Source organism: Scardinius erythrophthalmus (genome assembly GCF_964197995.2).
Source record: "Scardinius erythrophthalmus genome assembly, chromosome: 3".
In the NCBI taxonomy this organism is placed as follows: domain Eukaryota; kingdom Metazoa; phylum Chordata; class Actinopteri; order Cypriniformes; family Leuciscidae; genus Scardinius; species Scardinius erythrophthalmus.
In genome coordinates this window covers 48,496,542-48,519,423 of record NC_138223.1, presented here as the reverse complement: position 1 = coordinate 48,519,423, position 22,882 = coordinate 48,496,542, and the positions used below count along the sequence as shown (strand labels likewise).

The 22,882-nt window shown below is 38.6% G+C and overlaps 1 protein-coding gene across 1 annotated transcript in view; it reads left to right on the top strand.

The window, feature by feature from the left end:
• Nucleotides 1-3,007: 3,007 nt before the first annotated feature.
• The window catches only part of LOC308687934 (adhesion G protein-coupled receptor E1-like), a gene marked incomplete at its 5' end in the record, with an annotated part of 38,225 nt that continues 18,350 nt past the window's right edge, over nt 3,008-22,882 (top strand). The window contains 5 exons of the mRNA XM_081360752.1: nt 3,008-3,134; nt 10,134-10,517; nt 10,602-10,658; nt 18,342-18,710; nt 18,795-18,851. Of these exons, the coding sequence (XP_081216878.1) occupies nt 3,008-3,134; nt 10,134-10,517; nt 10,602-10,658; nt 18,342-18,710; nt 18,795-18,851 (994 nt within the window). The remainder of the gene's footprint in view (nt 3,135-10,133; nt 10,518-10,601; nt 10,659-18,341; nt 18,711-18,794; nt 18,852-22,882) is intronic.

The following is a 22,882-nucleotide window of genomic DNA, read 5'->3' as shown; positions in this document are numbered from 1 at the left end:
ACTGGATAGGCTTTTTCGTTTACTGAAATTGTGGTTAATGTCAGTTGAATGGGCGGAACGCTTTTTAGAGAAGATAAGGCGACATTTTTTTTAGCACAATTCACACCCCACGGTAATTCAGGAGAAAAACATATCCAAATACTCCACATGAAACTGGCCAGAACTGGGGCCTCATTAAATTATGGAATTATTTATTTATTTATTTATTTTAAATAGGCCCATTTGTGGAAAATATATGTAATATTTGAGTTACATAAAAGCTTTTCATTTGTTTTCTTCCTAATTGTCCTTGAAATAGTGGTCAAGAACTTGGGGTCAAGAACACCTCTGCAAGTCACTCACATGCTTTTTTGCATGTTAGGATCCTTTTGGCAGAAATTATTTTTCTTTCTGTTGAAACCTCTAGAATTCCTGAATCATTTGGTCATTCATGCAATAATTTATATTGATACAACTACAATATGATTGATTTATCTATGTAGAGAAACCACTCTAAACAACAACCACTTTATTTCATTCTGCTCTTCACATAAAGCTGCTGTTTGACTTCAGAAGATTTGAAATATGAGACACACATCATACTTCATATAGATACTGTAGAGCTGCAATGGTGCTTTTTTGTTAGTTTGAACAGAAAGGCTTGAGAGTTTCATAATGTGGAAAAGATGTGTGAGATTAATCATTTATAGGATAGAAAATACAATATTCTGTGAAAGAAAAAGTCATGATGGCAGAACTTTCATTTTTGGGTGAACTATTATTTTAAGTACAAGCTTATATTTATATATGTTTATTTATATTTTATTGTGTCCTAAACATGTTGATTCATTTGTATTTATAATTATTTTTTAGATGTCTTAAGACTGTACTTGGCCTTTTCAACTGTCTCACCGGCGACGACTGCAATAGGTAATGTACACTGAAAAAATGTTTTGTCATTTCAACCTAGATAATGTACTTAATCTGGAAACATCTACAATAACTGGTTGAAATGGTGAAATTAAATAAATTATTTAAGATTACAGATTATAACTGATTTCAACCAACCTTAAAAAAACAAGGTTTTATTGAAGCTTAACTGTCAGTAGATGTGAACCTGTGAACCTGTATAGCCAATGAAATAAAGTAACACACACATTGGACAGGAAATAGGCCTATATTAAAATATATATCTTATTCTTCATTCAGTTCTGAACAGAATCAGATTGAACAGATTTTTTAAACGCTTATCAAAATAGAGTAGTGCTACAGCGCTATTATTATCAGAGCATGTGAGCAGAAAGCAGGGAGAGGACGAGTGAACGAGAGGAGAGCATCATTTACCAGCGTTGCCCAGAACTGCTACACACACCAGCGTTGCCCAGCACTGCTACACACACCATGTTAAAGCTCAGAAGATTTGCAAACAGAAACAAGTCCAGAGAAACTTTCCAGAGCATTTTTAAGCAGACTTTGCTTTTACACACACAGCAGAGAGCACAGCGCACACACACACACACACACTCACCATGGAGAGCACACACACACACACATAGATATCATATAAAGACTAGATGTCTTAAGGCGGAGTCACTTCCGGCATCACCGGCGGTAGGGTGACCACCCGTCCCGCGTAGCGCGTGCGCGCACAGCGTTTGAAGCCCAATTCACGCGTCACGCAAATTGAGACCGTGTCACGCATAATCTATGCTTGCTCAAAAAAAAGTTGGTCGCTCTATATACTCGAGCCCCAAGCAGACAAACGAACATTACTTGACATTTCAGCACGCTATTGTTGTCACACAAACCCCTCAGTTGAACTGCTGACTAGGTTGTTGTCAACTTTTTCGTTGTTGTCATGACAGCGCACGCACGCGCATACCAGACACACTTGGCATATGCACACTTGGAAGGAAGGAACTTTTAGATGCGCGCTTTCCAATTCGAAAAATTCGAGAAAGAGACTGAGTCTGAGAGGCAACGCCATCATCAATTAAAAAGAGAAGGTGTAAGTACAAGAAACAAGAATGGGGAAATGAATATTTGTGGCTGAAAGGTGTTGAGGGGGATACCGAGAGGGCTTTTTGTGACCTTTGCAAAACGTCCTTCTCAATCGGACATGGAGGGAGGGGAATACGAGGTCAATCGTTCAATTTTTTTAAATACTTTTTTTTAACTGTTCCTGTGGTGTTGAGCAACTAAAATTCCTGTTAATCCTATAAATTTATATTATAATTTATTAATTTATTTAAAGTAAATAAATTGTAATGAAAAATAAATAAAATTAAATAGTAAATCTTAAGTGGAAGTACATCTGTCAATTCATTGAATGTTCAAAATATTATGAGTCTTTATTTAGAAAAAAAAATACACATTGGTTGGCTTATTCATGAGCATACATCAAAAATTACACGTTTAGGAGAATAGGGCATTATTAATACTATGCAAGGTGGTATGTGCTAGAAATTTGTTAACCACTATCAGTGAGTCTGCCAGTGGGGCACTGCCGCGCCAGACAGTGTCCCACACATAGGTCCCACATTGTCCCTCAGAAACATACCCCTTGTCCCCCCTTGGGCTTATTAGCAGGTGGTCACCCTAACGGCGGCCATTTTAGGACAGGGCTCTGTGAATTAAGGTGAGTGAGCAGCACGCACACAAATCCTCTTATCTCGCTGAAATCTGGACGGATTTACAAACGGTTTGGTTTCTTACAAACGTTATTAACGTGGCTATAATTCTGAATGCTTAAACATTTTGAACATAAAATCGGTAGAAAATTGAGCAAGTTATGGTTATTTAAAAGTACATGCACCATGTTATGAGTGAGCGAGCACCCTGTCGTAAGATGGCCGCCGTGTGTGGATGTCGAGCTCCATTGGCCACCAGCGCGGACGAGACATCTAGCCTTTATATGATATCTATGCACACACACACACAGCGGAAAGCACACACACACACACAGTGGAGAGCACACACACACACAGCGGAGAGCACAGCACACACACACACACACACACAGTGGAACATGAGCAGTCGCTTTGAGGTTGTGTATCTTCGGAAGTGGAACACACACCTTTTCTTCTTCTTTGTCCTTCAGAGCAGAGGTCCTGTAGCTGATATGAGTCACGACTACACTGCCCTCTATAGGACTGGTGCAGTCGCAGTGCGCATGTGTCGAATCTGTCCATCCTGAGCTTTAGTGGACACTTTTCTGAGCGCCTCGTGTCTGATCTCTTCTCAGTTCAAACACTGACTGTCACTGAGTGAACGACAGATCTCTGTCTCTCTCTCAATAGTGCTAGTTTAGAGTCAGACCCGATCAAACCACTGATACAGTGTTGCTGAGGACACGACTGGAATAAAACACTTCACACGCTGCGCAGAAACTCACTTATTTACTGTAAAATAAAATACTGTGCCCGTATTCATAAAGAATCTTGCAAAGAGTAGCTCCTAGTGACAAAATTCTAAGAAAATTCTTAGAAATGTGGGCGTTTACTCTTAAAATTAAAGAAAAAATCCTAGTAAAGAAAAAAGTAATTCAGAAAGCATCTTAACCCTTAAAAGAGGTCTTAAGCTCAAAATTGTAAGGAGTACGGACAAGGACTTTTAAGAGGCTTAAGAGTTTCTTTAGCAGAGGACAACATGGCAGAAAGACGAAGAGGGAGAAGAAATGTGTTGCAGACAATGGATGACAGTGAGTTAATAAGACGCTATAGATTAGATCGTGCAGGGATCATGTTTGTGACTGATCTTATTAGAGACACGCTAACATCTCCGACACAGCGCAGAAATTAAAGTAATCACTACATTAAGATATTTGGCAACTGGGAAAATGCAACAATGCAGAAGTGATGATTTGGGTCTGTCACAACATTCTGTAAGCAGAGTGATCACACAAACAATTACAGCGCTTTCAGAACCTCTTATTGTGTTGCAGTTCATTTCGTTTCAAATACCTTATAGGAAATTAACAGCATGGTAAATAAAAAAAGGATTTATATATACATATATAATGTGTGTGTGTGTGTGTGTGAGAGAGAGAGAGAGAGAGAGAGAGAGAGAGAGAGAGAGAGAGAGAGAGAGAGAGAGAGAGAGAGAGAGAGAGAGAGAGAGAGAGAGAGAGAGAGAGAGAGAGAGAGAGAGAGAGAATGGTCAAATAGGAAAAACTGCGCATGTTATTTCAAAGTGAAGGCTTAGAATAGACCCTATACTTAAAGGGATAGTTCACTTTGAAATTAATTTCTGATGTTTTAGCTTACCTCAAGGGCATCCAAGATGTAGGTGTCTTTGTTTCTGCAGTAGTTTCAATTTTGATATTTTTAGGTCAAACCGTTCTTGTCTGTCAGTCATATAAAAATATAGTATATGAAGTCCAAAGTAGTCGATTGCCGAGTTCACGCGCGTGATCATAGGTAACTAAACCTATGCGTGTGAACTCGGCAATCGACTACGTTGGACTTCAACCGAAAAACAGGATGTATACAGGTATTTGTGCTGGCTTAAATAACATCATTTTTATACATATCTTTCACATCTACTGAAAGAGGGATGAATGAGAGATGAAAGACAGATGAATGAGAGATGAATGAGAGATGAATGAGGGATGAATGAGAGATGAATGAAGGATGAATGAGGGATGAATGAGAGATGAATGAAGGATGAATGAGAGATGAATGAGAGATGAATGAGGGATGAATGAGAGATGAATGAGGGATGAATGAGAGATGAATGAGAGATGAATGAGGGATGAATGAGGGATGAATGAGGGATGAATGAGAGATGAATGAAGGATGAATGAGGGATGAATGAGGGATGAATGAGAGATGAATGAAGGATGAATGAAGGATGAATGAGAGATGAATGAGAGATGAATGAGGGATGAATGAGAGATGAATGAAGGATGAATGAGGGATGAATGAGGGATGAATGAGGGATGAATGAGGGTTGAATGAGAGATGAATGAGGGATGAATGAGAGATGAATGAGGGATGAATGAGAGATGAATGAGAGATGAATGAGGGATGAATGAGGGATGAATGAGAGATGAATGAGAGATGAATGAGGGATGAATGAGAGATGAATGAGAGATGAATGAGGGATGAATGAGGGATGAATGAGAGATGAATGAGGGATGAATGAGGGATGAAAGAGAGATGAATGAGGGATGAATGAGGGATGAATGAGGGATGAATGAGAGATGAATGAGGGATGAATGAGGGATGAATGAGAGATGAATGAGGGATGAATGAGGGATGAATGAGAGATGAATGAGGGATGAATGAGGGATGAATGAGGGATGAATGAAGGATGAATGAGAGATGAATGAGGGATGAATGAGGGATGAATGAGGGTTGAATGAGAGATGAATGAGGGATGAATGAGAGATGAATGAGGGATGAATGAGAGATGAATGAGGGATGAATGAGGGATGAATGAAGGATGAATGAGGGATGAATGAGGGATGAATGAGGGTTGAATGAGGGATGAATGAGGGTTGAATGAGGGATGAATGAGAGATGAATGAGGGATGAATGAGGGATGAATGAGAGATGAATGAGAGATGAATGAGGGATGAATGAGAGATGAATGAGGGATGAATGAGAGATGAATGAGGGATGAATGAGAGATGAATGAGGGATGAATGAGAGATGAGAGAGATGAATGAGGGATGAATGAGGGATGAATGAGAGATGAAAGAGAGATGAATGAGGGATGAATGAGAGATGAATGAGGGATGAATGAGAGATGAATGAGGGATGAATGAGGGATGAATGAGGGATGAATGAGAGATGAATGAGAGATGAATGAGGGATGAATGAGAGATGAATGAGGGATGAATGAGAGATGAATGAGGGATGAATGAGAGATGAATGAGAGATGAATGAGGGATGAATGAGGGATGAATGAGAGATGAATGAGAGATGAAAGAGATGAATGAGAGATGAATGAGAGATGAAACATCCCTCGTGATCCCTCATCTCTCGTTCATCTCTCGTTCATCTCTCATTCATCTCTCATTCATCCCTCTTTCATCCCTCATTCATCTCTCATTCATCCCTCATTAATCTCTCGTTCATCTCTCATTCATCTGTCTTTCATCACTCGTTCATCTCTCGTTCATCTCTCATTCATCTCTCATTCATCTCTCATTCATCCCTCATTCATCTCTCATTCATCCCTCTTTCATCCCTCATTAATCTCTCGTTCATCTCTCATTCATCTGTCTTTCATCACTCGTTCATCCCTCTTTCATCCCTCAATCATCTCTCGTTCATCTCTCATTCATCTCTCGTTCATCCCTCATTCATCTCTCATTCATCCCTCATTCATCCCTCATTCATCTCTCATTCATCTGTCTTTCATCCCTCATTCATCTCTCATTCATCTCTCGTTCATCTCTCATTCATCTCTCTTTCATCCCTCGTTCATCCCTCATTCATCTCTCGTTCATCTCTCATTCATCTGTCTTTCATCCCTCATTCATCCCTCATTCATCTCTCATTCATCCCTCTTTCATCCCTCATTAATCTCTCGTTCATCTCTCATTCATCTGTCTTTCATCCCTCGTTCATCCCTCGTTCATCCCTCGTTCATCTCTCGTTCATCTCTCGTTCATCTGTCTTTCATCCCTCGTTCATCTCTCGTTCATCTCTCATTCATCTCTCGTTCATCTCTCATTCATTTCTTATTCATCCCTCTTTCATCCCTCATTCATCTCTCGTTCATCTCTCATTCATCTGTCTTTCATCCCTCGTTCATCCCTCGTTCATCTCTCGTTCATCTCTCATTCATCTCTCATTCATCCCTCATTCATCTCTCATTCATCCCTCATTCATCTCTCATTCATCCCTCTTTCATCCCTCGTTCATTTCTCTTTCATCTCTCATTCATCCCTCATTCATCTCTCGTTCATCTCTCGTTCATCTCTCGTTCATCCCTCGTTCATCTCTCGTTCATCTCTCGTTCATCCCTCATTCATCTCTCATTCATCTCTCGCTCATCCCTCATTCATCTCTCATTCATCTCTCATTCATCTCTCGTTCATCTCTCGTTCATCTCTCATTAATCTCTCGTTCATCCCTCATTCATCTCTCATTCATCTCTGATTCATCTCTCGTTCATCCCTCATTCATCCCTCATTCATCCCTCATTCATCTCTCATTCATCTTTCGTTCATCCCTCTTTCATCCCTCATTCATCCCTCATTCATCTCTCATTCATCTGTCTTTCATCCCTCATTAATCCCTCATTCATCTCTCGTTCATCTCTCGTTCATCCCTCGTTCATCTCTCATTCATCTCTCATTCATCCCTCATTCATCCCTCGTTCATCTCTCGTTCATCCCTTGTTCATCCCTCATTCATCTCTCGTTCATCTCTCGTTCATCTCTCATTCATCTCTCATTCATCCCTCGTTCATCTCATTCATCTGTCTTTCATCACTCGTTCATCTCTCGTTCATCTCTCATTCATCTCTCATTCATCTCTTATTCATCTCTCATTCATCTCTCATTCATCCCTCATTCATCTCTCATTCATCCCTCTTTCATCCCTCATTAATCTCTCGTTCATCTCTCATTCATCTGTCTTTCATCACTCGTTCATCCCTCTTTCATCCCTCAATCATCTCTCGTTCATCTCTCATTCATCTCTCGTTCATCCCTCATTCATCTCTCATTCATCCCTCATTCATCCCTCATTCATCTCTCATTCATCTGTCTTTCATCCCTCATTCATCCCTCATTCATCTCTCATTCATCTCTCGTTCATCTCTCATTCATCTCTCTTTCATCCCTCGTTCATCCCTCATTCATCTCTCGTTCATCTCTCATTCATCTGTCTTTCATCCCTCATTCATCCCTCATTCATCTCTCATTCATCCCTCTTTCATCCCTCATTAATCTCTCGTTCATCTCTCATTCATCTGTCTTTCATCCCTCGTTCATCCCTCGTTCATCTCTCGTTCATCTGTCTTTCATCCCTCGTTCATCTCTCGTTCATCTCTCATTCATCTCTCGTTCATCTCTCATTCATCTCTCATTTATCCCTCTTTCATCCCTCATTCATCTCTCGTTCATCTCATTCATCTGTCTTTCATCCCTCGTTCATCCCTCGTTCATCCCTCGTTCATCTCTCGTTCATCTCTCGTTCATCTGTCTTTCATCCCTCGTTCATCTCTCGTTCATCTCTCATTCATATCTCGTTCATCTCTCATTCATCTCTTATTCATCCCTCTTTCATCCCTCATTCATCTCTCGTTCATCTCTCATTCATCTGTCTTTCATCCCTCGTTCATCCCTCGTTCATCCCTCGTTCATCTCTCATTCATCTCTCATTCATCCCTCATTCATCTCTCATTCATCCCTCATTCATCTCTCATTCATCCCTCTTTCATCCCTCGTTCATTTCTCTTCATCTCTCATTCATCCCTCATTCATCTCTCGTTCATTTCTCTTCATCTCTCATTCATCCCTCATTCATCTCTCGTTCATCTCTCGTTCATCTCTCGTTCATCCCTCATTCATCTCTCGTTCATCTCTCATTCATCTCTCGTTCATCCCTCATTCATCTCTCATTCATCTCTGATTCATCTCTCGTTCATCCCTCATTCATCCCTCATTCATCTCTCATTCATCTTTCGTTCATCCCTCTTTCATCCCTCATTCATCCCTCATTCATCTCTCATTCATCTGTCTTTCATCCCTCATTAATCCCTCATTCATCTCTCGTTCATCTCTCGTTCATCCCTCGTTCATCTCTCATTCATCTCTCATTCATCTCTCATTCATCTCTCATTCATCCCTCGTTCATCTCTCGTTCATCCCTTGTTCATCCCTCATTCATCTCTCGTTCATCTCTCGTTCATCTCTCATTCATCTCTCATTCATCCCTCGTTCATCTCATTCATCTCTCATTCATCCCTCATTCATCCCTCATTCATCTCTCATTCATCTCTCATTCATCCCTCGTTCATCCCTCGTTCATCCCTCGTTCATCTCTCATTCATCTCTCATTCATCTCTCATTCATCCCTCTTTCATCCCTCATTAATCCCTCATTCATCTCTTATTCATCCCTCATTCAGCCCTCATTCATCTCTCATTCATCTCTCATTCATCCCCCATTCATCTCTCGTTCATCTCTCATTCATCTGTCTTTCATCCCTCATTCATCTCTTTCATCCCTCATTCATCTCTCATTCATCTCTCATTCATCTGTCTTTCATCCCTCGTTCATCCCTCATTCATCTCTCGTTCATCTCTCGTTCATCCCTCATTCATCTCTCATTCATCTCTCATTCATCTCTCATTCATCTGTCTTTCATCCCTCGTTCATCCCTCATTCATCTCTCGTTCATCTCTCATTCATACCTCGTTCATCCCTCGTTCATCTCTCATTCATCTCTCGTTCATCTCTCATTCATCTCTCATTCATCTGTCTTTCATCCCTCGTTCATCTCTCATTCATCTCTCATTCATCCCTCATTCATCTCTCTTTCATCCCTCATTCATCTCTCGTTCATCCCTCATTCATCTCTCATTCATCTCTCGTTCATCCCTCATTCATCTCTCATTCATCTCTCAATCATCCCTCATTCATCCCTCATTCGCTCTGTATGGATGAGCATGGCCTGTTATGATTGGCCGGATTAAAAACACATCTAATGGGATAATCTTTTTTTCTTCCATCCTTTTATTTTGGGTTAAAAAACAACCCAAAATATTTACACACAAATTCATGGTGATTTACTAATATGAGACAATTTGCAAATGCAAGAAATGTAGAATAAAAAACAAAAAAAAAGACAAAAAAAAAACTGTTTCAAAATGATCAAAAATAATCAAAAAAATTATAATTTGTGAATATCAATTCGGTTATGCATTTGGGAATTGTATTTTGTGAATATATTTATATCGAGAATATAACTTCGTACTGGTGTTTTCCTAATATATATATATATATATATATATATATATATATATATATATATATATATATATATATATATATGTATATATATATATATATATATATAGAATTTATAATACATAATATATGTATAATGCAGTATATATAATTTGTTTTCATGAACATTTATATTTAGACTATGACTTCATATTGGTGTTTTCATAAGTTTATCTCTCTGCAGACCCCTGCTACAACTACACTGTGCTGAACGATACATGGAGATCCATCAGTAATACATATGCTTCAGTCAGAAACTGTGACACGTCTGTCTCCTGGAGCGGCTGGTATCGTCTCTTCATTAACAACACTAGCGCTCATATCCCAGACACATGTGTTGCGAGGTACAGCTGTGGCACTAATATCCCACTGTGGATACGTGGTGGACACCCAACAGAAACAGATGGAGTCGTCACTCGAGATGTCTGCGGTCACTGGGTTGGTTACGCTGGGAGTTACTGCTGCTATTTTGGGTCTTTTCCCATTAAAGTCAAAGCCTGTCCAGACAATTATTATGTCTATGAGCTGGTTAGAACAACTGTTTACTACTGTTCAGCATACTGTGCAGGTAATTATATTCACATGAGCTCTTTCTACACACTCATGATATTTGTGTCTCTGTTCATTAATCACTATTCATCCAAACTTTCAGACACTGGAAACATTAACACCAGCCCTACAACTGTCACACCAGTGACCATCTCACCTGGTAATGTTACACACTGTCTCTATTGGCTTATTTTCTGAGTGCTTTCTAATGTATGTAGGCTACAGATCAGGGCTGCATTTCCCAAAAGCATCGAACAACACCAATGGTCTCTATGATCAACTTAGGCTTACGATGCTTTCAGGAAACGCCGCTCTGTGTCATTGGATAGATGTGTGCGTGTGTCAGAAGAATGAAATATTTACTTCATCACTATAATTAAATAAAAACATCAGCTGTTGTTGCCAGTACTTTACTGTAGGAAATACAGTAGCAACATATTGTTGCCTCCAATTGATTCGTTAATCCATACAGTGATTTCTCAGGGTCATTATTGTATGTCTTGCTCATGTGTCAGCACTATTTAAATAAATGTTTATTTTATAATAAACCACAAAGCTTCCCAGCAAACAGAGTTTAGTTACAAGAACATTCTCCAAATATTCAGAGTTGGTTCAGGGAACATAAAAAAATGTAAATTTATACATTTATCAAATGTCCAAAATGTTATTTAAAGGTTAGTGTGATGTTCCATTCAAACACAAGTGTAATGACCTCAAATAATTATTTAATTTGTTTTATGTCTTTGTTTATTGTAGATAATTTGCACTAATATAATGTAAAGGGGATTAATATTGAGGGATTCGGAGAATATGTGTACTGTTGGGGGCGCTGTGAGGAGAAAAGACTAGTGAGTAAAAGGGAGAGAAGAAGCGCAGTTAACGCATGTTGTTGTTCATGTTAAAACTTTCAGCCCCAAAATCTGTTGCAGAAAACAAAAGAGAAAAACAACTGGGGCAAATACAGACGAGAAAAGGTTGTCGTTGTTATTGGCAACACAAGCACTAAAAGAAAGAGTAACAAGAACACAAACTACAACTCTTCAGACACAGCCTTAGATGATCTGATTAAACAACTCCACAAACAGCATTACCAGCTTCACTTATTACTAACCAGACTGACTTTATTTCTGTCAGATGTCTACAGAAGTTTTATTGAGAATTAACAGAGGTTTAGATGTTGATGAATGATTGTTTCGTTTAATGTCACCATTGATCTCCATCAGAGCATATGAGCGGAGTGGAGCGGTGAGAATCTCCGCTCATCGCTCACTGAACTGTTCACCCCTCCGCTCCCCCGCTCAAAGCTACATCAGGCCGCTCCGCTCATTTTCGCTCAGCGCTCAACGCAGTTTGCTTCGCGCTCCACTCAAATCACCCCCCGCTCGCTCCAAAAAAGGGAAAAAATCTACATGTATATCACTTGTAGCGGTCCCCAACCTTTTTTGCGCCACGGACCGGTTTAATATCAGACAATATCAGACACGGACCGGCCTTCAAGGTGTGTGGCGGATAAATACAACAAAAATAAAATGATACGACTGGCATAAAAACTGGGGTATTTTTTTAAATAGCCTATAAAAATAACCGTGAATCCAATGTGTAGGCCTACTCGCAACTTTATTAACAGCGTCCTCTAACATTGCGCAGGCAAATGAGAAAGTCTGAACACAAACAAAATGCCCCCAAAAGAAAAAAAATCTCTCTGTTTTCAGTGCTGATGCGTTCACGTAACATGTAAGGGCACCTAAAAGCTGTCACAACGAACCGGCAAAATGATTATGAATATGTAAAATATAGCAGAAGACATTTTAATTTTTTTATGTCTGTCGGCTGGAAAGATGCTGACTCGTGATCTTCGCAGTAGTAAACGCGCCTGAGAGAAATGCACATTTCATACGGGAGAGCAGTCTGTTTTCTTTCGTTTTGAATTGTTCTGTTTAAAAGTAGACATTTCAAGCTTTATATATATGTCTCAGGTGTGTGAGGCAAGTAGGCTATACGCTGAGTTTCGGTTCATTCATGAGACAAACTCCAGGTTCACGCCGGCGCCTTCGTATCGTGGTTATCTATTTTCTAATATATTACTTCTTATTAAATGCAGACAATTGGTTGATGAAACCTTGATTAAAATTAAGATACAATTAATACAAAACGAAATTAAATTTAAAGACAGGCTTTGTGCTTTCTGTTTGAGGTCTGAGTGAAAGTTTTAAAGCAGTCTTAAGTGCCGCTTTCAGAGCGCTCACGTCCGTAACGGAGAACTGTCCCGTCCAGAACATTTTTTTTTTGTATACATTTCTAAATAAATGCGACTTATAGTCCAGTGCGATGCTAGGCCTATGTTTTTTCTTCTTCATGGTGCATTTTTTGACTGATGCGCCTTATAGGCTACTCCGGAGCGACTTATATTGATAGTCTACACCTGTATGAATTCTCATTTTACTTTTTGAACTCCATTATTGAGCCGAGTTTTGCCTGAAAATAGTCTACTGTTGATGACTGTGCAAGACAAATGGATTCAGGGTCAGGCTTGACTGAGCATGCTTCAGACTTGTGGTGGGAGCGGAGCGGAGCGAAATTGGAGCGGGAAATGCGACGCTCCGTCCTTTAGAAATTGCCGCTCTGCGCTCTGTCCAAGATCCGCCCGCTCACGCTCCCCGCTCGCTCCCGCTCCACTCCGCTCACATGCTCTGATCTCCATCAGTGTTTACTTTAGTTGTGCTCGTGACTCTTGATGTTTGTTAAAGGGGTCATGAACTGGATCGTTTTATTATTTTATACTGTTGCCTGGGGTGCCCTTATAATGTTAGTACGATTTTTACATCAAAAATTGTCATAATTTATAAATAAAAGCCATTTTTCCAAGCCTGATTTAAGGCTCAGATTTGAACGCTCCGTTTTAAGGGGCGTGTCTGCTGGGAGACTGCAGTGCAAACGCCCACTGCTGTGATTGGCTGACATGCTTGCATATGAAATAGCTAGTATTACATGAACTCTCTCGAAAACTTTTACTACGTTTTTACTATTAAAGCTATCGAGATTAACAAATCGTGAAAAGTATCGTTTAAAGCATTATATTTAAATCTATTACATCGCATGAAAGGTTGCAGCATGATGAGCACTGACTGAGCAGATGACAGACAGTTTGTTGATCGCGTGAATAAAGATCTTATCATTGCAACGTAATTTTTGCACTCTCACAAATGCTTACACCAAATCACAATGCAAACACGATGTGAATACAAAGTAAGAGCTTCGTTGTGTAGTGTAACAGTGTCATTATTTCATCACGAGTTTGGTAAGTGTCCAGATAAGCTCTCGCGGCTCGCGCTGTGCTGTTTGATTGACAGCTTGGGCGAATGGAAAGGGATCATTCTTTGATCGCTTTCTGTATATATTTTAATTACAGTTTAAAGGTTATTTTCATAATAATACTACGGGAAATTATGTGAGTTGATCGTTTAGTCACTGATGCATAAACAGTATTGAACGATTTTAAGAGAAAGATATCTGAACTTGAATAATTACACATCAGAAATCACTGATCGCAGATCAGGCATTAGAATACACATGGTTACTTACATGTTGCTGGCAGATCCGTGTCGGGAAATTGTGATTGACTGATTTAATAAAGTTTAACCATGCTGGAATCCGAAGGAAGCTTATGACTGTCTTCTTCCACAAACAGGCACTCACAATATTTAGTAAACAGCATGTTTATTGCTTGGAAGTAGCTCGAACCGGTTTAGCAATTATCATGTCGTCCTATGTTAATTAGCATGTTTGGGTGAATCGGTGGGCGGGGCTAACCAGGCCGTGTTGAAGTAGGCGTTGATCTTCTTTTGTGGAGGCGGTGTTTTATCCTCTTTGACGTCATAGTTCCCCACTTTGAAAAACGAGTCGTTTGCTGAGCCTGATGTCTATAAAAGCTTTTATTGGACTAACAAGGTAGTTTTCAGTTCTGAAACTTACAGGATATTATTATAGTATGATGATCTCCTATATGTCAAAAGCTCAAGGAAAATTTGATTTCTCAGTTCATCACCCCTTTAAGTCTCTTTTGTTTCAGTCTTTGCAGGAGTTTTCACAAAACGTCACCATTGTTGTGTTTCATATACCGAATGTTGATGTGTGTGAGTTTATAAAAGACACTAAGCAGGTTTTAAATAAAGATAGCAATGACAGTGTTATTTCTACACTCTCTGACATCAACATTCAGCCTCTGAAATACAGCAATAGAGTTACAATAATCAATCTTTACAATTTCAGCTCAGTTTAATACTTCTCAATAATGCTTCAATGACAGAAAAAGCAGTTGTTGGACATTAAAGCTGACATGTTGATCTGATTTACCAATGTAGAAATGTTTTCTGAAAACTTCTAAAATGGCTGAAAAAAAAAGTAACTTAACAAATTGTCAAGAGCCTGGGTTATCATTCATTTTTAATAAAGATATGCTGTGGTGAATTAGGGATAGTTTATGAATATTTGCTTCAAAAGTCCTGGAAATGTATTTATAGAAATGTATGAAGCCTGTAGATTGTTCTCAGGAGTGTCTGGCTGTCGTTCACTGTACAGTAGCTCTGAATATTCCACACTTCAGTCAGAAACAGTCCTTGTGTTTTTAATGATAAAGAAATATAAAATATTGACATTCTGCTTCATTTAGAGCGAGCCTGTTGATCAGCATCTCTCTTTCATCCCTCATTCATCCCTCATTCATCCCTCATTCATCTCTCATTCATCTCTCATCCATCCCTCATTCATCTCTCTTTCATCTCTCTTTCATCCCTCATTCATCCCTCATTCATCTCTCATTCATCTCTCATTCATCCCTCATTCATACCTCATTCATCTCTCATTCATCTGTCTTTCATCCCTCATTCATCTCTCATTCATCTCTCATTCATCCCTCGTTCATCTCTCATTCATCTCTCTTTCATCCCTCATTCATCCCTCATTCATCTCTCATTCATCTCTCATTCATCCCTCATTCATCCCTCATTCATCTCTCATTCATCTGTCTTTCATCTCTCATTCATCTCTCATTCATCCCTCATTCATCTCTCATTCATCCCTCATTCATACCTCATTCATCTCTCATTCATCTGTCTTTCATCCCTCATTCATCTCTCATTCATCTCTCATTCATCCCTCGTTCATCTCTCATTCATCTCTCTTTCATCCCTCATTCATCCCTCATTCATCTCTCATTCATCTCTCATTCATCCCTCATTCATCCCTCATTCATCTCTCATTCATCTGTCTTTCATCCCTCATTCATCTCTCATTCATCTCTCATTCATCCCTCGTTCATCTCTCATTCATCTCTCTTTCATCCCTCATTCATCCCTCATTCATCTCTCATTCATCTCTCATTCATCCCTCATTCATACCTCATTCATCTCTCATTCATCTGTCTTTCATCCCTCATTCATCTCTCATTCATCTCTCATTCATCCCTCGTTCATCTCTCATTCATCTCTCATTCATCTGTCTTTCATCCCTCATTCATCTCTCATTCATCTCTCATTCATCTGTCTTTCATCCCTCATTCATCTCTCATTCATCTCTCATTCATCTGTCTTTCATCCCTCATTCATCCATCATTCATCCCTCATTCATCCCTCGTTCATCCCTCATTCATCTCTCATTCATCTCTCATTCATCCCTCATTCATCCCTCATTCATCTGTCTTTCATCCCTCATTCATCCCTCATTCATCCCTCATTCATCTCTCATTCATCTGTCTTTCATCCCTCATTCATCCCTCATTCATCCCTCATTCATCTGTCTTTCATCCCTCATTCATCCATCATTCATCTCTCATTCATCCCTCATTCATCCCTCATTCATCCCTCGTTCATCCCTCATTCATCTCTCGTTCATCTCTCATTCATCTCTCATTCATCCCTCATTCATCTCTCAATCATCTCTCATTCATCTCTCATTCATCCCTCATTCATCTCTCATTCATCCTTCATTCATCCCTCATTCATCCCTCATTCATCTCTCATTCATCCCTCATTCATCCCTCGTTCATCTCTCATTCATCTCTCATTCATCTCTCATTCATCTGTCTTTCATCCCTCATTCATCTGTCTTTCATCCCTCATTCATTCCTCATTCATCTCTCATTCATCTCTCATTCATCTCTCATTCATCTGTCTTTCATCCCTCATTCATCCATCATTCATCTCTCATTCATCCCTCATTCATCTCTCAATCATCTCTCATTCATCCCTCATTCATCCCTCATTCATCTCTCATTCATCCCTCTTTCATCCCTCATTCATCTCTCGTTCATCTCTCATTCATCTCTCATTCATCCCTCATTCATCTCTCAATCATCTCTCATTCATCCCTCATTCATCCCTCATTCATCTCTCATTCATCCCTCTTTCATCTCTCATTCATCTCTCATTAATCCCTCTTTCATCTCTCATTCATCTCTCATTCATCTCTCATTAATCCCTCTTTCATCCCTCATTCATCTCTCGTTCATCTCTCGTTCATCTCTCATTCATCTCTCATTCATCCCTCATTCATCTCTCAATCATCTCTCATTCATCCCTCATTCATCTGTCTTTCATCTCTCATTCATCTCTCATTCATCTCTCGTTCATCTCTCATTCATCCCTCATTCATCTCTCGTTCATCCCTCATTCATCTCTCATTCATCTGTCTTTCATCCCTCGTTCATCCCTCATTCATCTCTCGTTCATCTCTCATTCATCTGTCTTTCATCCCTCGTTCATCTCTCATTCATCTCTCATTCATCTCTCATTCATCTCTCATTCATCTGTCTTTCATCCCTCGTTCATCTCTCGTTCATCTCTCATTCATCTCTCATTCATCTCTCATTCATCTCTCATTCATCTGTCTTTCATCCCTCGTTCATCTCTCGTTCATCTCTCATTCATCTCTCATTCATCTCTCATTCATCTCCCATTCATCTGTCTTTCATCCCTCGTTCATCCCTCATTCATCCCTCATTCATCTCTCATTCATCTCTCATTCATCCCTCATTAATCTCTCGTTCATCTCTCATTCATCTCTCTTTCATCCCTCTTTCATCCCTCATTCATCTCTCGTTCATCTCTCATTCATCCCTCATTCATCTCTCATTCATCCCTCATTCATCTCTCATTCATCTCTCATTCATCCCTCATTCATCTCTCGTTCATCTCTCATTCATCCCTCATTCATCTCTCATTCATCCCTCATTCATCTCTCATTCATCTCTCATTCATCCCTCATTCATCTCTCATTCATCCCTCATTCATCTCTCATTCATCCCTCATTCGCTCTGTATGGATGAGCATGGCCTGTTATGATTGGCCGGATTAAAAACACATGTGATGGGATAATCTTTTTTTCTTCCATCCTTATATTTTGGGTTAAAAAACAACCCAAAATATTTACACACAAATTCATGGTGATTTACTAATATGAGACAATTTGCAAATGCAAGAAATGTAGAATAAAAAACAAAAAAAAGACAAAAAAAAAAAAACTGTTTCAAAATTATCAAAAATAATCCAAAAAAATATAATTTGTGAATATCAATTCGGTTATGCATTTGGGAATTGTATTTTGTGAATATATTTATATCGAGACTATAACTTCGTACTGGTGTTTTCCTAATATATATATATATATATATATATATATATATATATATATATATATATATATATATATATATATATATATATATATATATATAGAATTTATAATACATAATATATGTATAATGCAGTATATATAATTTGTTTTCATGAACATTTATATTTAGACTATGACTTCATATTGGTGTTTTCATAAGTTTATCTCTCTGCAGACCCCTGCTACAACTACACTGTGCTGGACAATCCATGGAGATCCATCAATAATACTCGTACTTCAGTCATAAACTGTGACTACCATGTCTCCTGGAGCGGCTGGTATCGTCTCTTCATTAACAGCACTAGCGCTCATATCCCAGACACATGTGTTGCATATGGTAGTTGTGGCACTGATTACGCGCTGTGGATACGTGGAGGACACCCAACAGTAACAGATGGAGTCGTCACTCGAGATGTCTGCGGTAATAATGGTGGATACTGCTGCTTTTACGGGTCTTTTCCCATTAAAGTCAAAGCCTGTCCAGGCAATTATTATGTCTATGAGCTGGTTAGAACAACTATCTGCAATCTTGCATACTGTGCAGGTAATTATATTCACATGAGCTCTTTCTACACACTCATGATATTTGTGTTTCTGCTCATTAATCACTATTCATCCAAACTTTCAGACACTGGCAGCATTAACACCAGCCCTACAACTGTCACACCAGTGACCATCTCACCTGGTAATGTTACACACTGTCTCTATTGGCTTATTTTCTGAATGCTTTCTAATGTATGTAGGCTACAGATCAGGACTGCATTTCCCAAAAGCATCGAACAACACCAATGGTCTCTATGATCAACTTAGGCTTACGATGCTTTCGGGAAACGCCGCTCTGTGTCATTGGATAGATGTGTGCGTGTGTCAGAAGAATAAAAGACTTACTCTTATACTGTACATTGTAAAAAAAAAATAAAAAAAAATCAAAGAAGAACAAAAAAACAGTAACAGATGGAGTCGTCAAGTCAAGTCATCTTCATTTACATAGCGCTTTTAACAATATAGATTGTTTCAAAGCAGCTTTACAGAGATAAACGTATAATTTAGGGTAACAGAGATTGTATATCTCACTCGAGATGTCTGTGGTAACGCTGGGAGTTACTGCTGCTATTACGGATCTTTTCCCATTAAAGTCAAAGCCTGTCCAGACAATTATTATGTCTATGAGTGTACTGTTCACCATATTGTGCAGATATTTATATTCACATGAGCTCTTTCTACACACTCATGATATTTGTGTCTCCATATATATTTAAAGATGAAGAATGTGTGTTCTGATTGTTTCGGGAATATCTGCATTGTTTTTAATGACGTTGCGTTAGTACACAGTAAATTCCCCAGTGTTAAATTAACACTGCTCAGAGCACATATGGTCCCACTCTACATGGTGTCAAAGAGTATAGAAGTACCAAGAGGCGAAACTCAATAGAACGTTCCATTGCAACAAACTCCCCCATGCGCAGAGCTGCAGCTCCGCCATCTTGGACTGAACGCAACACAGCTGTCATAGAATTGAACGATACCGGTTCAAATTCAAAAGCGGTTAAATGAACTAAAAAGTAGTTTCTAGTTTTTAATATCTCTAGAGCAGACATCCCATGTCTCCCGGAAGATCCGGGAGTCTCCCGCATATTGATAGCGGCTCCCGGATGCCCGCAAATGAGCTAAAGCCACCCGGAATCTAGAGCGAGCGAGAGCGCACAGCTCCAAACCGTGTAAGTTAACGTTAGAGCACACGGCGGAAAGGGTGAGGGAGAGAGATATCAACATATCAACCTAAAATGTGGAACACAACTTGTTCAGATTTTTTGCTTTCATTTTCTTGCAGTTCTAGAGTAAAATATATTTTGTAATATATTTTATATAAAATATAAATAATTATATTTTCAAATTTGTCAATTTTAATAAACTCAAACTTATTGAACTTTTTTCTGTTTCACTTTCATAATTTATTTCACTTCAACAATAATCTGACAAATTAAAACAAGACCAACCATAGGTCTAAATTCCAAAGCATTCTTGAATTACAACCATTTAAGTTTGGATAGTGATTTTCATGTTTATGCGAAAAAAAGGTGACAGTTAAAGGGTTAATTTAGTGATAACAATGAATTAATAAAGCGGTCATTTGCCAGGTTAGGTGTTCATATATCTCTGAAAGTATGCGATTTAAAAAGCCCATTTCGAGTCTTGACAATTTCGACATAACATTAGCAAACTGTTACTACGGTTATGGGATAGCTTACCGTTACAGCACCTGTTATCGTTGACGTTAGCTCACTTTAAAGTTAATAAAACCTTTTCTACTTTACCTCTCGTAAATTTCATTTGTACAGAGAGTCTGGCCTCTCTCGAGAAACGTTTACTTCATTGTAGGCGGGTTCTCTGTTAAAGTTCAAAACTATTGGATCTGCCCACAGTCACTCAAGATCTGCCATAGCCAATCGCTAACGTGTGGTCGTGACGTATGTCATGCGCCGAAACCGGCCGGAAACGACAAATCCAAATGATCAGAGGATTATGTTTAAAATAATATGTCTGTCAACGAGAGCTGCAGGTTTTGTTCATCGAATTTAAGAGTTCAAGGAACAATTGTAAATTCTAAATGTATATTTGACACTAAGGACAGTGATGTATTCAGTCAACTGTCGAAGCTGGGTCTAATCATTAACAATTCACCGCAAATGCTGTACAGTGATCACCAGGCTACTGCGCGATACGGAAACAACTTTTCTGCCTCCTTCACTTGGTCCTCCATTAGTGCAACAAGAGGGGAGACGACAACAACTATCGGCTTTGCATCCCTATCGTTCGCCTTAGCTAACTCATTCACCACTAGAACTGCCAGTCATTTTTACCGTTTTGAATTTTATATCTGCAATAACTTTGTTGAAAAAATAAATACAATCCTGCTGGTACCTGACTTTTCCTAAAAGTGTCTGTATTTTCATTTAAAATGTTTTTCATATAAATTACACATAAGGTAAACAAAAAAAAAATAATTAACATATTTATTTCGGCCATAAACGGTCATATTGACCGCACTGAATTTCGCGGTATTATATACCAATAGGCCTATACGCAACAATAAAATGTGGTAAAAAATACACTAAACATATTCAACAACAAATCATTTAAATGTAATGATATTCAGAACAGAACAAGAATGAAACATTAACTAAACAAGCCAAAATTAAATAGGCTACTTTATAAGCGAAAGTGAAAGTAAGCTGCGTTGGGCTCACGTAACTCTCTAATTAGAATCAAAATGTTTCAACATTTGCGATGTATTTGGATGCTAAACTATTCTATATTATAGGCTTTGAACTTCATTCACGTTCCAATATCGACGGAAAAAATCATCCTCTTCACACGCATAAAATGGTACGAATTGTAGCCTACCAGTACTGAGAAACAGAGCAGTGGAATTTTTATATATTAGGTTGACTATTTTATTATTATATTTTATTATGGCTATAATGAACAGGCTGCAATGCTGGAATATGGTGAGTGTGTCGGCCGGCACAATCAAACAGTGGAAACATGAAAACATAGGCTACTATTTTGTTCAGGGCATCTACGAATATTATTTATTTATAAATTGTAATTAAACTTGTTTAAATGTACAGTTTGGTGTTGTTTTGTTTTTTAAAAGACATCCTAATACAATAAATGCATTAATCTCTCAATTGGGTAGGCCTATTTATCATCAAAGATATAGAGTTTTGAATCTAGCGATCAAAATGACCATCTGACCATCATCTGATTTAATTTAAGGCTGTGGCTGAAGTCAGTTGTAGTTCTACTGTTTCTCTTTCCTTCAGTGATTCTGCTTGTTAACAACAACAGGTGTTCATCACTAATGCTCAATCATCACTCAATTGATCACTTAATTGTCTTATTAACTTTAACACTGCTTCAGTGTTACTTTAACACCATGTAGAGTGGGGCCATATGTGCTCTGAGTAGTGTTAATTTAACACTGGGGAATTTACTGTGTAGGCATACGCTAAATACAACAACAGCATCATGGAGGGGTTTGCAATACAGATGTTGTCTTATTTAAGTTTTACAACACGGAAATGTGTATCTGACATGCTGGACTACTGTTGAGAAAATTGCTTGCTTGTATTTCATACATTATAGCAGGGGTTTCCAACCCTGCTCTGCCGTCCTGCATTTTTCTGCTCCAACCCCATTCAAACTCACCAGCCTGTATTTTATCAAGTAATCCAATGTTGAAAGTGAAGTTCAACACTGTGCAGCAGTTCATGAGATAATTAAGTGGTTAATGTTTTTTTTTTTGTTGTTGTTTTTTACTGATTAGTGATTAGTATTTATATTAGTTGAGCTCTTGACCCTTGACTTTTAATTTTTGTATTTTCTGATTGTTGAAATATGTGTGTTTATAATATGCATTTATTGTGCAAAAAAAAGCCAAGGTAAGTTGTTGTTGTTAGATTATGATATGGTAGTTTATCATTAAAGGGATAGTTCACCCAAAAATGAAAATTCTATCATTGTTTACTCACCCTCAAGTTGTTCCAAACCTGTATGAGTTTCTTTGTTCTGCTGAACACAAAGGAAGATATTTGGAAGAATGTTTGAAACCAAACAGATCTCGGTCACCATTGACTACCATAGTATATTTTTTTCCTACTATGGAAGTCAATGGGGACTGAGATCTGTTGATTACAAACATTCTTCCAAGTA